Genomic DNA, 14,858 nt, shown 5'->3' with positions numbered 1-14,858 from the left:
AGAGTTGGTCTGAATGGCATCCTAATGTGACTGATGTCATGTCTTCCTATAACGTGACTGACGGATGACATCATGCGGTGACTAAGCCCTGGCCAGTTGTCTTCCATCCAGGTCTCAGGGTGGTGTTTCCTGGCTGTATGAGGAGGCATGGCTTGCTGAGATGTCGTGGACGATCACACCACTCTGCTCGACGTGCTGCTGCTGTGCGGGCCTGGCTCCTCCAGCTGCACCACTGCATCACTGATGGTGCCATGATCCAGCTCTAACTGTGGGTGAGGAATCATAGTAATTTACCATAATCATCAACATGTTCAACACAATACATTACAGCCATTGTTGTTACCTGGCCATAGGTCTGTTCATGACAGGCTTTAATGAAAGCAAAATACCAGTCTCACCGCAGATTCCTTCCACAGCACAAACACATTGATCCATCAGTCTAATCAAATACTGATATTCCAAGGCAATGAAATGTGCATATGCAAAAATGATGAAATGATTTGTTCCAGATAGTGCCTGTCTGTATACCACAGGAGTCGGGTGGCACCTTCATTGGGGAGGATGGGCTCCTGGTAATTGCTGGAGCAGCAGAATTAGTGGAACGTATCAAATACATCAAACACATGGTTTCCATACAGTTTTAGATACTCAGGCAGCTCAATGGCAATTTCCACTGAGCACTTTCCTGTCTACTCTCCATTGAGGCAGGAGAAAACTGCCCTTTCACACGGGTGTGATCGTTCTACAGTGGTCCCTGAAGCGTACGATCACACCCCGTGTGATTAGAACGCTCGTTTAAAACGGCCAGTTTCGAAACACGCAACAATCAGCATTTGAGCTGGCCACACTTTTTTTCAGAAACTATTTACACAAACACAGTCCTTACAAAGTTATGTCCAGAATGTGAGCAGTTTATTTTTGAATGCAATGTTCAGATATTCACAGACGTGTGTATATATAGCATAACACAATCATCCTAACCGGAAAAATGTAGGCTACATTTGTCCTAGCGCTAGCTGAGGAAATATTGGCCCAACACAAGCAGTCATATTTTCTAACTCTCGGCTGACATAAACTACAATATGAATTAGCTAATAGCAATTACTATGTATAATTAATCACATCACAGGTGAGCTCAACATTGATGAAATAACTAGGTAAAACACTTTATAGAAATCAAAAGTCATCCGACTGATGAGTTTCAGCTCGCAGCCATGCATTTTTCCTCACAGACCAATCGCTATGCCTTGGGAGTTACAAGAGATGAGAGAGCCAGGAGTGAGGGGGAAACTCGCTAAATGGGTGACAACCACAATTAGTGAAATGTATACCTTCCTGATGACAGTCCTCCTCATGGGGATAGTAAAGAAGAACTCTAAGAGAATACTGGAGAACAGATCCTATGTTTGCAACTCCCTTCTTTGCCACCCTCTTTTCCCAAGACGCTTCCTAGTTCTGCTGCGATGCCTGCATTTCGTCAACAATGCTACTGCCATCCTAAATGACCTGTTATACAAAATAAGAAATATTCTCATCAGCCTGACATCAGCATTTGGTCAGGTCTTTGTGTCATACAAGGACCTATGCATTGATGAGTCCCTGATGTTATGGAAAGGTAGGCTGGCGTTCCGCCAATATATTCCCTCCAAAAGGCACAGGTTTGGAGTCAAGTTCCTTGTCATGTGCGACGTGAAGACAGGATTTGTCCAGGATATTATAGTTTACACAGGGTCCACCACTGACATCAAACATTATGAGGGGCTTGGGGTGTCCGGGTCCGTGGTGATGACCATGCTGGCTCCTCATCTCGGCAAGGGACACACTTTGTATGTAGACAGTTGGTACAGCAGTCCCACACTCTTCCAGCATCTGCTCTCCAACAGCACAGGGGTCTGTGGCACAGTCGTGTCGAACAGGAAGGGGATGCCGGCATTCGGATGCAGGAAGATGCAGAGAGGGGATGTGGAGTTCCAGGAGAACGGTCAACAGCTGGCAGTAAAGTGACATGACAAACGAGACGTCCGTGTCCTCTCCACTGTCCATACAGCAACCATGTCGGCCACAGGGAAGGTAGACCACCTGACGGGAGAGAGAAACATCAAACCAGATTGTGTGCTTGACTATAACCTCAAAATGGGGGCCGTGGATAAGGCAGACATCATAAACAGCTTTGTGGAATGCACTCGGAAAACCACCAAGTGGTATAAGAAGATATTTTTTTCCATCTGGTCGACACTGCTATCCTCAACGGCAGCGTAGTTCACCGCCAACTAACAGGTGAGATGATTACTGAACAAGGTATTTTTGTAATTGGATGTACAGTTCACATACAAATCCATTATGCAATTATAGTGACAATATCTCACCCACTTACCCACTGCCTCATCATCCTCTAACTTTCCTCGTCCTCCCCACTCCCTCATAGGTAAAGTAATTACCTACCAAAAATACAGAGAGAACCTCATGAGAGCTGCTGGAGGAGCACCACACCCCTCGGCGCCCATCCACTGGGGGTCGTCCTGCTGTAGACAATCCCCTACGCCTCACTGCACGGCATTTTCCCTGCAAAGTCCCTCAAACTGCTTCTCAAGGTAGTCGCACACGGAGGCACTGCAAAGTCTGCCTGTCTGGCGCCAGGAGAAGTAAGCAGAGGAAGATGACAAAATACATGTGTCTAGCTTGTGATACACCTCTATGTATTTCACCATGCTTTGAGGAGTATCACATGCTCAAGCATTATTGAGCACATCTGCAGCAATAAGTGACTGACTGACCTGACAGGTGACCTGCCATGATACTATGCCTTTAGAGGTGGGGGTGGAAATGCAGTTGTTGTTCAGTCACTGCATGCATATTCAGTTTTTTGTCCTCTAGTAAAACAAGTTGTTGAACTAACGACCAATACTGCAATAAAATAGATGACTATTACATATTAGCATATGTGTTTTCTTGCTGTGTTTTCATCCAGTAAAACTGTTAAGGAGTGTACATTAGCATACAAAAGCTGTCATTCTTCAGCTCCAAAGATGTCCAGCTCCAGTTATGATATTGGCAAATAATGTTTGTGGTTTCTGAAAGTACAGAATAAAGAGGAATTATTATTTAGAATACAATATAAGGATATCGCAATACAACAATACTACAAAGAAGTAACATAATAAACACTGCTATAAAAAATAGTTTATTGCATTGACAAAATCACAGATTTGAGTTATAACAGCAAGAAACTAACTTTTGAGCACCACATGGGGGCAAGGCAGGGCAGAACAGAGCTATGCTGAATAGACCAAATAAACAAACCATGGTCATATTTTTATTTATTTAACTAGGCAAGTCATTTAAGAACAAAATATTATTTACAAGGGACACACTCGGACAACGCTGGGCCAATTGTGCGCTGCAATATGGGACTCCCAATCACAACCAGTTGTGTTACAGCCTGGATTTGAAACTGGATGTCTGTAGTGACGCCTCTAGCAACGAGATGCAGTGCCATAGACCGATGCGCCACATGGGAGTCATAAGTCCAGGGTAGCTTCAAAATACAACACAATAGTTCTCTGACGCAACTAGCATTGTTTTACAGAGCTAATAGAATAATGTAGCTACGTAAGCACGATTGACTAGAACACCATAAAGGTTATAAAATTTGAAACGTTACCTCACGTGCCCGCAGTTATAAGAAATATATTATGATCCATACATGCAGTGAGCTACAGCAGAAACGGCAAACGGAAACTATTATAACGTAATAAGGCACTTACTTTGATAGAAACGCTGCCTTCAAAATACAACACAAGATAATACTTCTCTGACGCAATTTGCATTGTTTTACAGAGCTAATAGACTAATGCAGCTACATAAGCACGATTGACTTTAACACCATAAAGGTTATGAAATGAGTAACGTTACCTCACGTGTCTGCGGTTATAAAGAATATACACAAATATTGTTCTGACGGGAGATGAGGAAATGTTTGCAGACGTGAACTGCACAAACAATTGGGAAGTGCTAGGGGAATTTTGTCCGTGTCAGAAATGTCCCAAAAATGTAATTGTCCGCAAAAGTAAAAATTACTATTTTTATGTGAATGAATGAGGAGGCGGAACACACCTAAATTCAAACTGTTTTTAGAAAATAAAAACTTGTTACAAAATCATTTGAAATTGAAGTTGAAACAGCCTATAAATATAAACAGGCTGCGTGGGTAAAAATGTACTGTTTACGTTTCAATCACATTCTGGAATGGAGAGAACATTCTAACATCACGTGAATAAAAAAAACTCACGCTGGGGCGACCGTTAGAGATATTTGAAACTCACGCATGAAAGGGTCTTCTTGACCCATTTCTTTATCAGGGGAAGGCTTTTATGGGGTTTATGTATTTTGCCTGACAAGATGTGTATAAATTGAGTATTTCTACGCCTGGAAGATAAACAGAATTGATGTGGTATTTTGTTGCTGTGCTAAAAGACCTTCCTCATGGTAAAATAAGTTAGTGGTTCTCTCAGCCAAGCCACCACATCTTGTAGAGTGGATCATTTAGCTAGCGGCCCATGTTGACATGTTTGTCGCTCCTCCTCTCTCCCGGCAGGTAATGACGAGACATAAAACCAATCCTGGAGATGCCGAAGAGAAGAGACATTCTTGCCATCGTGTTGATAGTGTTACCGTGGACTCTGCTCATCACCGTTTGGCACCAAAGTGCAATCGCTCCGCTGCTCGCCATCCGCAAGGGTACATACTCAAACCCACACTTTCTCATATGTCCTCTGTTGCATTCAATAGCCAATGTATACAATCCAATTCAATCACATGCCCATTCACAGAACATAATGGTACAGTACATACAGTACAACACATGCCTTCCACAGGGTCTGTTACAGATCCCTATGTGGTGGTGTGCATCATCAGATTGTAATATAGGTCAATTGTCAGTTAAGGCTATCCAAAGTGAACTTCATGGTAAGTGTCCTTTGATTCGCACAGTCCCATCCGCAGCTTGTGCTTGGAGTAAAGCTAATTTACACGCAGCATATGGTCTTCAGCAGTCATGCAGCTAATATATTTAGCAGTTAAACTGTAGAAGACTTTTCAAATCAAAAGGAGACTAGATTAATTTCAAATGCCCTTTAATCAGCATCTGAAATAGTAATAATCATAATAATCACTGCTCCCTAAAAGCTCCCAGGCAGGCTTTATAGAATCTCCTGAGTTGGTGTTTATGTGGCTCCCACATACTGTTCACAAGCCTGAGACGTTATCACACACTCACATTATGAACCCCCCTCTCCATAAATGTGACTCCAAGTGACCTTAATAAACTAACAGTCTGATATGTCAAGTACAGTACTCTGTCTAGTGAACAGACCCATATTAATAGGCCCAATGCATCTGTTTGTTTTTATCTCAATATCACATCACTGTGATTGTTTTCAAATAAAATGGTCAAAAATAAACAAAAATAGCTTCTTAGCAAACAGCAATTTCTCAATCAAGAATTTTGCTAGGACTGTCTGGGAGTGGTCTGAGTGAGGGGCCTAATTATTCCAACCTCAGTGTGTAAATATACATAAAACACAGAAAAATACATTTTTTGACTTCACTGGGCCTTTAAGGTGACCGTAAATCAATAGCGTTCTTTGCCTCCTTCCATTTGGCATCAAGGTGAAATGTAAGATGTAAAATAGGCAGGTCTCCACAAATCAACTGGAGCCTTTCCTTTGTTTTGTCTTAAGAGAAGCAGGGGTTTGCCAGAATGCTTTTTGTCAGCCACCGCAGAACATCTGGCCCTCAGGAGATTGTGTGAATCTGCTGTGTGATGTAGAAATATCATGTTTCTGTCTGAGGTGAGAACCTCCTCTCTAACTGAGCACTGATAAAGACTGCCATGAACTATGGAACAATGTGGAGAAATGAGAAATGAACTACCTTAATGATCCAATAATGATATTAGGTCCATCATAGAGGGCTATGGGGGCCACATAATCATAGCTCCACCACTGGAATAGACCCTGTCCCTGCCATGGCTGTTCCAGCTGAATGAGTAGGGGCAGCCAGGGGAGCCGCTGCCCTAACCAAACTGTAGCCATGTTGTCCGCTCACTTCACGCTGCCTGCTTTCACTCTTTGCTGCCTGTCACCACCTAGTAAAAGAGATCTTTATCATACCAGAGAGGCTTGCAGTACATCAGCACTGACTCTCAGGTACTTGCCTCTTGGATTGTGCCACTTGAGATTATTCAGTGGGAAACCCCTCCCCCGGGGCGTGCTAATGCCTTATATGTCTTCCTGTTCCCCTGCAGATGACGGAGCCGACGGAGGAAGGAGGGACGTGGGCCAGGCCAGCGACTCTAAGGAGTACTGCTCCTCTGATAAGGATATAGTTGAGGTGGTGAGGACGGAGTACGTGTACACACGGCCGCCACCATGGTCCGACGTGCTTCCCACCATCCACATCATCACCCCAACCTACAGCCGCCCGGTCCAGAAGGCAGAGCTGACGCGGCTGGCCAACACCTTCCTCCACGTGGCCAACCTGCACTGGATCCTGGTGGAGGACTCTCAGAGAAGGACCCCGCTGGTCACACGCATGCTCAGGGAAACGGGCCTCAACTACACCCACCTGAACGTGGAGACTCCCAGGAACTATAAGCTGCGTGGGGACACGCGGGACCCCAGGATACCCCGGGGCACCATGCAGAGGAACCTGGCACTGCGCTGGCTCAGAGAGACCTTCAATTCCAACAGCAGCCAGGCGGGCATCGTCTACTTCGCTGATGACGACAACACCTATAGCCTGGAGCTATTTGAGGAGGTCAGTCCAGGCCTGTGGCTCAGTGGCATCTCATTGCCACGTCTGGTCCACTATATTCCCTTTAGTAACACTGAACACAATGGTAGTGGGGAGTTTACAGCAAATAATTTAATAATTAATCACATTTATTTTAATTTGGAACCATTTTTGCACATTGAATGTTGGCTACTTCTACTCCTAGTAGTAATAGATTGTGGTTATTGCCTGAAGTATTTTGATTCCCATTGCCAACAACAGTGGTCCAAGGATAAGTTTGAACTTGGTAATTAGTGCCTCAGGCTATCCATTTTGACTCAGGACACATTGGTTTGGCTTGAATGGATGCTGTTGGGCCCTGGGGTATTAGCCTCAGGTCTTGTTAGTGCGAACGGGTCAGGTTGTAAATGATGCGCTCTGTATCGATGGGCCTGTCATTGCCTGATTTCCAGGGAAAGGTAGAGTGCTCTCCTTCTCCCTAGTAGCCCTCCATCACTTACACCCAGCACCAGCACTCTTTATAGGGGAGAGTAACGACCTATAGGGCTGAGCTTGAGCTAGCTGCCTTTGGGCTGACCGATAGAGAGAGTCAGTGAGAAACCACTCAGACCCAACTGACAGAGCAGTAAATATCGAACCATTCTCATAGACCTGCTAACAGGTGTAAGTCATGAAGGGGATGGCTTTGGAGACAAGGCAGAAAACAGCTACATGTGAAGGGGTTTAAAGTAGACATCCATTGAAGCGATTGCATGTTGTTTTGATCTGGACATGAATTAACCTGACTGGAAAGATGCCAGCTTGTTCAGCTTGACCTGACATTTGAAATATGAAACATTTTACAAATTAAATCATTCATTGTCATGAACTCTTGCCAGTAATTCAATATGGAAACAGGGGTTACAAATACAATAGCTGAATAAAATACATACAGCAAGGAACTGTAATGGCCAACCTAACCTTCTGGTATTGCACCATTACATTTGATTTATTTTACTAGGCAAGTCAGTTAAGAACAAATTCTTATTTTCAATGACGGCCTAGGAACAGTGGGTTAACTGCCTGTTCAGGGGCAGAACGACAGATTTTGTACCTTGTCAGCTTGGGGATTTGAACTTGCAACCTTTCGGTTACTAGTCCAATGCTCTAACCACTAGGCTACCCTGCCGCCCCAACAAAACATTAAGCAGATGCTCTTACCCAGAGCAAACCAGACCATGGGGAAACATTCCATGTTGAGAGACATGGGCAGAGACTCTGCTGTAAATTGTGAAAATTAAAATAGCTCATGAAATATGCATCTGCCATAGTTAAACTAAATCACTGTAAAGGGGTGCATTAATTATTAAGCTTTCATAAAAAATGCTTATGTTGCCTTTCCAAAGCCACAAGGAATACTTACCGGCAGCGCCTGCCTTTTATCATATCTAGCCTTCTCTTTCAGCATCCACATTCAACATTGTGAACCAGATCACTTAGAATAGAATATATCACCTAAATTGAATAGTTTTTTTAGATCATAAAATAAGTATTTGATCTAAAAGGTAAATATGATATTGCTTCTGGTTTAGGCATCATTGGGTGTACTGATGATAATGGGGCACCGTTTAGGAGTTGAATTAAGCCATCAATTCCATGTATTAAAGACAGATAATCAACCTATAGCAGTATAATTACCCGCAAGCAGTATCAGCCTATTTCTGATGACAACTCACTTTAGAGCTTCTGTGAACCAGTACAGATCCTCATCTCGTCACCCTCTCCTGTGCTCTAGATTGATTAATACACCTCGATGTCTACCGTCTCCCTTTAAAGTTTTGGATTAGTTTCCTTTGTTGTGCTCAGACTTCAAGAACATAGGCAAGCTGTCTCTGTGGGCCTCCCCATCACTCGCATCGCCCCAGTAAAGGAAAGAGTTTACACACACAAAGACAGAGAGAGAGAGACAAGAGGAAACTTAGCAGAAACACTTCAAATCCACAAAAATGGGAAGCACTTTGTGGCATTTCCATCAGCTCAGCTCTAAACTGAGGAGAGACTGGGTGCCATTTTAGCACTGATTCCCATTAGTGGCAGCCTTGGAAACATTCATTTTCACATTGTAGCATGGAGGGAGAGAGGCAACGCCCCTGATGATGCCTGAGACAGTTTCATTCAAGAACCAAACCCTTGACGAAAACAAATATTTCACTCATAGGAAAGATGCATGATCTAAACTAGTCATCAAGGTCAGTTTTCTAATTATCAGAAATCACACATGACCCTTGAGAGAAGGTGATGTCATCCCTAACACACAATTAAGTTAAATATTATCTGGGTGGCTAGCCTGGCCGAGTCCTGTTCTTGGTGGCCCAGATGTGTTTCCAAACTTCACACAGACACGTCTCCTCTCTGATCCACTGGACTGATGGGTTATCAACAGATAAGGCTAGAATACTGGGACACACACAGGGAGAGACCTGTTTCCACAGTGTTGTCCCACCCACCACATACCTCCTCTCTCCACTACACACCTCATTTAAAAAGCACTTCTACAACAGAACACCAGCACCACTATTATTTCTACTGCATTGAGTGTGGATACATTACTCTACAGTTCACCCCTCATTAGAAAACTTCCTTTCATGACTCTCTCGCTGCCAGTGGTGCAGAAACACAGTTGACAAAGAGTGGGCTGCCGGGAGATCGTTTGATGCTAGAAGATTAAAGGACAAACCTGAGCCTCTGAGGAATGGAAGAGTCTCGGCTCCTTTCAAGCATCTCCTCAACCAACCTGCTCTTCTACTCCCATCCACTCTGTATAATGGCCCTGGTCCTCAAACCCACTTAGCTCTGTCCATGTTTACTCTTCTTAGGGTGGGTCCATCACGGTGGCCCTGCAAGGCTCCTGTGATACATGCAACATACACATTGTACATTTTAGCTTCTCTGACTCTATTTGTATCATTGTTTGCAATGAAAACTATAATGAATGTATTTTGCTTTGTTGGCACATCTCGTATAGACACTGATACACTGATCCTGTTAATTAAAAATACAAACAGCGCAAGGATGCTTAACTTTCTCTGTCCTCTCTTATTCTCCATCCAGATGAGGTCAACAAGGAAGGTATCTGTATGGCCCGTGGCCTTCGTTGGTGGTCTGCGCTACGAGTCGCCCAAGGTCAACGCAGCGGGCAAGGTGTACGGCTGGAAGACTGTATTCGACCCTCACCGGCCCTTTGCCATCGACATGGCAGGCTTCGCCATCAACCTGCGGCTCATCCTCTTCAAGCACCAGGCCTACTTCAAGCTGCGGGGAGTGAAGGGAGGCTACCAGGAGAGCAGCCTGCTCCGAGAGCTGGTCACACTCAATGACCTGGAGCCCAAAGCTGCTAATTGCACTAAGGTAATGCACAGCAGATGGAGCAAAATAGATGCTTTCTTTTTACATGTTATACTCTGTAATTTTACACCAGAATATCCTCATTTTATCTATTGGTATTTTATATGTCAGGCAAATGAGAAATCCATACTCTGGTGATCCTCTGGTGGATCTTGCAGTGGCAAGTTCACTCTCTCCAAAACAACTTTATATATAACCAGGTGCTAAAAACGTCAGCGGATCCATTAGGTCACTGGCAGGCTCCCCTCGCATAGTGGGTGTGATTGTAACGTCAGCGGATCCATTAGGTCACTGGCAGGCTCCCCTCACATAGTGGGTGTGATTGGAAAAGGCTTCAGGGCACAGTGTGGTGTTTCATACCCACTTCATCTCCGGACTGGCTGTTCCCCGTCTGGCCCTGGCCCCAGACCCAGCCACTAAGCCTCTCCCTGGGCAGAGAGGAGTCGGACAGGAGTCTTAGCTCACCACCACTCGCAGGATGGGATATTCAGCCTGATTATATTCAGGACTCCTGGAGGGGAGTAGATGAAAAGGGAGGGGGGGGGGGGGTGGAGCGGGGGGCGTCCTAGCATGCATTCAGCCCAGATGAGCACAGGGAGGGATGGGGGATGAGCCGTGCTCCGGCACCTCTCCTCCTTATAATCTACCTCTTCAGATGCCAGTGTGACTATTAACCTCATCTACACCTGGGTAAAGGGAGAGTTAGTTGGCTTCTGGTGGAGGCAGCTCAAACACACCTCATGCATAATTTGTTACTGAAGTGGAGGAGATGAAAGGCAGGGCTACTCTGAGACTGAGGGGAAGAAAATTAGCTCTATACGTCGATTCTTTTCCACCATCAATCTCCTGGATGTGTGTCCATTTTTCAGGGCCAATTCATCCCACTCCAAAGGCTTGATTGGGGCTATAGTTACCGGTACGTGACGTACCCAAAATAACTGAGCTGCATCACTTACAAACAGACAAAATGGGGGCACTCTCTATTCACTGTCATATAATGTTGAGCCGACACGCCAGAGTACATTCTTACAGATAGGTTTCCTATTGTACCATCTGTACTGCTCTTGTTGCTATATATGGGAGTAGAAGAACATCACCGCAGCCCATGCAAAGAGGAGAGAGGTGTCATGTCTTTGGCTATGCCAGATTAATTGATAAGACATGTTATTCTATAAAATAATTTCTCCGTAATTAATATAACCTGATTGAGCTAATCATGTAAATGTAATTAACTAGAGAGTCGGGCACCACAAAATAATATTTATAGAGCTGTTATCTTCCGAATAAACTCTTAAAGACCTAGTAATATTTTACATCAATAGCAGTCAATATCAATCGTCATTTTACTTCAGTCTCATAATCTGAAAGTTGTAAATTCTTGGTTATCTGCAAGAACCCTGGCTAATAAGTTGAATCAGCAATACAAAATTGGGTTTAATGATTTATTTACTAAATGCCTAACTAATCACACAGAATTCACATACACACAATTAATCATAACTTGATTACAAATTACGTCATAAAGGAAAACGTCCCTGGCGGGTGGAACAGATATGATAGCTTGTTCCACAAAGGAAAGGGGGCTGGGTTGAGTGAAAGAGTGGGAGACTGAGGAACAAAGGGAAAAAGCTGTGCTATCGTAAATACATTATCTTATGCATTCTAAATTACCGCCCATTTGGAAAAGGAAAATTCAATAAATATTTACTCTGAGCTGCGCTTCAGTAGGTTGGTGGTTGATGGAAGGCCGTGTTGCCAAACCGAGTCCTTTGAAGAATGTCTCTGGTTGTCAATTGGATACGTTGTAGTAACATCGTTGGGTGATAGACGGAATACTCGTCTGTTCCTTCCTAACCCTTGTTGCATCTGCTGTTGCTAACTCAACGGCTAGGAGGTATCACTTCTGTAGTGAATAAGAGTTCAAAGTTCATGCCATTCGCAAACAAAGCTCATGATGATGTTGGCTTTGTTCTGTAGTTATTGTCTGAACCATTCTGACATAGGCCCGTCGTCCCCGCATCTTCGGAACAGGAAGTACTATTGTCGTCAAGGGCTTATATAGGAAGGGAGAAAAGGGGTGTGTTTCATAGTTTACAACCTCTGTCTCTTAACGTGGGCGGGCCACTGAGTGAGCAGCCCTAACTTATGAAAACCCACATCTCACATTTTAGAAGCTAAAATCACATTTCATCCCATCACAAATCATTTCATATTCAAACATTTAAATTGAACAACAATCCCATGTGAATCCGATAACTCTGATGTGTAGACTTTCCACTGTAGAGTTTTTTGTCATCTTATCATTGATGAGAATTTCTCAGATGACAACCGAACTGACATCATATTCATTAAGTACCACTGCATATGTTCAATTGTTCAGATTACCAGAATATAGTTAATTTCCCCCCACCTACTGATGTTCCCAGAATCTCTATGTTAACCAAGGGTTTTTGAAATGTAACCTCAGTAGGTTAGAGAGAGGAAAAAGGGGGGGAAGAGGTATTTATGACTGTCATAAACCTATCCCCCAGGCCAACGTCATGACAGAGGAGAGAGGAGGAGTGAATGGGATCAGGAGAGAGAAGGAGTGAATGGGATCAGGAGAGAGAAGGAGTGAATGGGATCAGGAGAGAGGATGAGTGAATGGGTGTGTGTTCCATCGAGAGAGTGTTGCCTGATGCTGATTCTTGTCTCTGATATTTCTCTACAGATTCTCGTTTGGCACACTAGGACGGAAAAACCTGTCCTTGTAAATGAGGGGAAAAAAGGATTTACAGACCCCAACGTGGAGATTTGACGTTGTCTCCTCGGGAAATGGTAAAGAGAGAAATTATTCAAATGAGGTCACATCTCAGACTTATTTTACTCATTTTAAAAAATATTTTTTTAGGACCTCTGGCGAACAGGAAAATGGTAAGCGTCCCAATGATAAGCACATTTCGGGATATTGTTTTACACCCACATTTTTGGGCTAAGAAGGTCACCAATAACTGTAAGCGTTATTACATCCAATTGATCTGTACTGCAAATTGACTTAATTATGAATGCGTGTAATTTCTCAGTGAGTCCCTACTATCTGTTCCAGGTGGTTGTCTAATATGGACCCTGAGAATAAAAAGAGAAGATCTCCCAGTGCAAACAGTGTTCATGTCTTAATCATCTCAGAAAAGACTGCCTCGGGAGCACAATCCTAATCCCCTTGACTGAAACTAAACACTTTTAATATTGAGATTAAAACAGTACAAATGTATCATATTAAAGCACAGATTAGTTCAAGATGGCAATATTTATCAGGTTAATTGTTGCTAGCAGCACCAACATCAAGCAGACGGTGAGAGCTGAGTCATTAAGGATCAACGGGAGATCGATGCTCTCGGAACCTGCATGGTACCATACTGCGTCTGTAGTGTCCTAACACGAGACAGCACAACACAAACATTGCAGGGAGAGAGGGAGTTAGGCAGCCAATGAGATGGAACATTACTGGCCTGAACAGGCTAATGAGATATCCATTGTCTTTCCCTCTATAGACGTGGATCTACAGTCTACAGGGCAGGGGATGAGATCCTGAGATCTTAGTAGGGTCTGTAAGAGACTGGAGGATCTGATTGAACACTGAGCCCCTGGACACCTTTAATAGACATGTACTGAAATGTCCTCCACGTCTTCAGAACGAACAATATTGGAGAATCCGAACAAGTCATCTCTCAGAAGATCAATTCTACTTTCAGCAAACACTGAAAGTTCAAAAGGGAAGGAATGTCCTTTTTGTATAACTAAAACTGTCTGCTTTTATTTAATTCGTTTGTTTTTGGTGTTTAAATACATTTTCTTGCTAGTTCAATACTATTGACTTGACTCTTGCCTCCATTTTGAAAGCTAAAGATGTGGCACCATCCATTTTCAGTGTCATTCTCAGACATGTAATTCAGTGTGTACTGAAGCTATTCACTTGAAATAACTGACATCACGATGGGCTCCTAATACCTGGGAGGCACACAATATTACAGGTGAACGTCCCAAAACTTAATTTAACACTTAAAAGCACCAGTGACTGTGTTCCTAAGTGGCAACATGTGTACATACTAATTTAACACAGGAACAATTAGAGGACTCATAGTAAGGTCCTCTTAGATCAAATGTAACAACTGTATTTATATAAATGTAAAAATCAAAACTAAGAATTGACTTAGGCATTGCCAATAACATCTCACTGTATGACAACTGGCATAGCACATGTTCTCTCCTGTTTTTCCATCACATGACATGGACAGTATAACGGCACATCACCAAGTAGGGTTAAACCATGTTACAGTATTCACATTACCCAATGATTACATCATTACATTTTACATTTAAGTCATTTAGCAGACGCTCTTATCCAGAGCGACTTACAAATTGGTGAATTCACCTTCTGAGCACTTTGAAAGATGAGCACTTTGAAAGATGGCCATATAGTATGCTGGTTTATAAAACCACAGTAGCTAACTAATAGAGTAGGACAAAATAAAGCAATTGACATTATCCAAGCTAAAGGCACTGACAGTACAAGTCGAGATATACAGTAAAATCTGCATAAGTATCCAGGTTCACAGTGCGTATTGCCTACGTAAGTTAGATATTTGTGCTACATCTATAAGCCCAGTGCAGTGTAGAAATGTTGCTGAATACTTAACCTCAGT

General features: G+C 43.3%; 1 protein-coding gene and 1 long non-coding RNA gene across 10 annotated transcripts in view; one reads left to right on the top strand and one right to left on the bottom strand.

Moving 5' to 3' along the window:
* LOC135546552 (galactosylgalactosylxylosylprotein 3-beta-glucuronosyltransferase 1) overlaps positions 1-14,027 on the top strand; it is a 113,290-nt gene extending 99,263 nt beyond the window's left edge. Inside the window, exons 3-9 of one of the 9 annotated variants that reach the window (XM_064975080.1) lie at positions 112-272; positions 4,595-4,737; positions 6,305-6,816; positions 9,883-10,179; positions 12,887-12,993; positions 13,067-13,089; positions 13,262-14,027. In XM_064975080.1, coding sequence (XP_064831152.1) covers positions 4,626-4,737; positions 6,305-6,816; positions 9,883-10,179; positions 12,887-12,973 — 1,008 coding nt within the window. In that variant the 5' untranslated portion in view covers positions 112-272; positions 4,595-4,625 and the 3' untranslated portion in view covers positions 12,974-12,993; positions 13,067-13,089; positions 13,262-14,027. Of the gene's footprint in view, positions 1-86; positions 273-2,507; positions 2,643-4,594; positions 4,738-6,304; positions 6,817-9,882; positions 10,180-12,886 lie in introns of those variants that run through there. The other 8 variants (XM_064975081.1, XM_064975073.1, XM_064975078.1 and 5 more) reach the window with 8 other exon arrangements.
* Positions 1,994-4,750, bottom strand: LOC135546553 (uncharacterized). Its single transcript, XR_010456594.1, has 3 exons — positions 3,913-4,750; positions 2,375-3,071; positions 1,994-2,079 (listed from the first exon to the last, which is right to left on the bottom strand). It is a non-coding gene; the product is annotated as an uncharacterized LOC135546553 (long non-coding RNA).
* Positions 14,028-14,858: the final 831 nt, after the last annotated feature.

The sequence above is a fragment of the Oncorhynchus masou genome, chromosome 9, assembly GCF_036934945.1.
Source record: "Oncorhynchus masou masou isolate Uvic2021 chromosome 9, UVic_Omas_1.1, whole genome shotgun sequence".
NCBI classification, from domain to species: Eukaryota; Metazoa; Chordata; class Actinopteri; order Salmoniformes; family Salmonidae; genus Oncorhynchus; species Oncorhynchus masou.
Note: the sequence above shows the minus strand (reverse complement) of the source record. Positions and strands in the feature narration are given on the sequence as shown.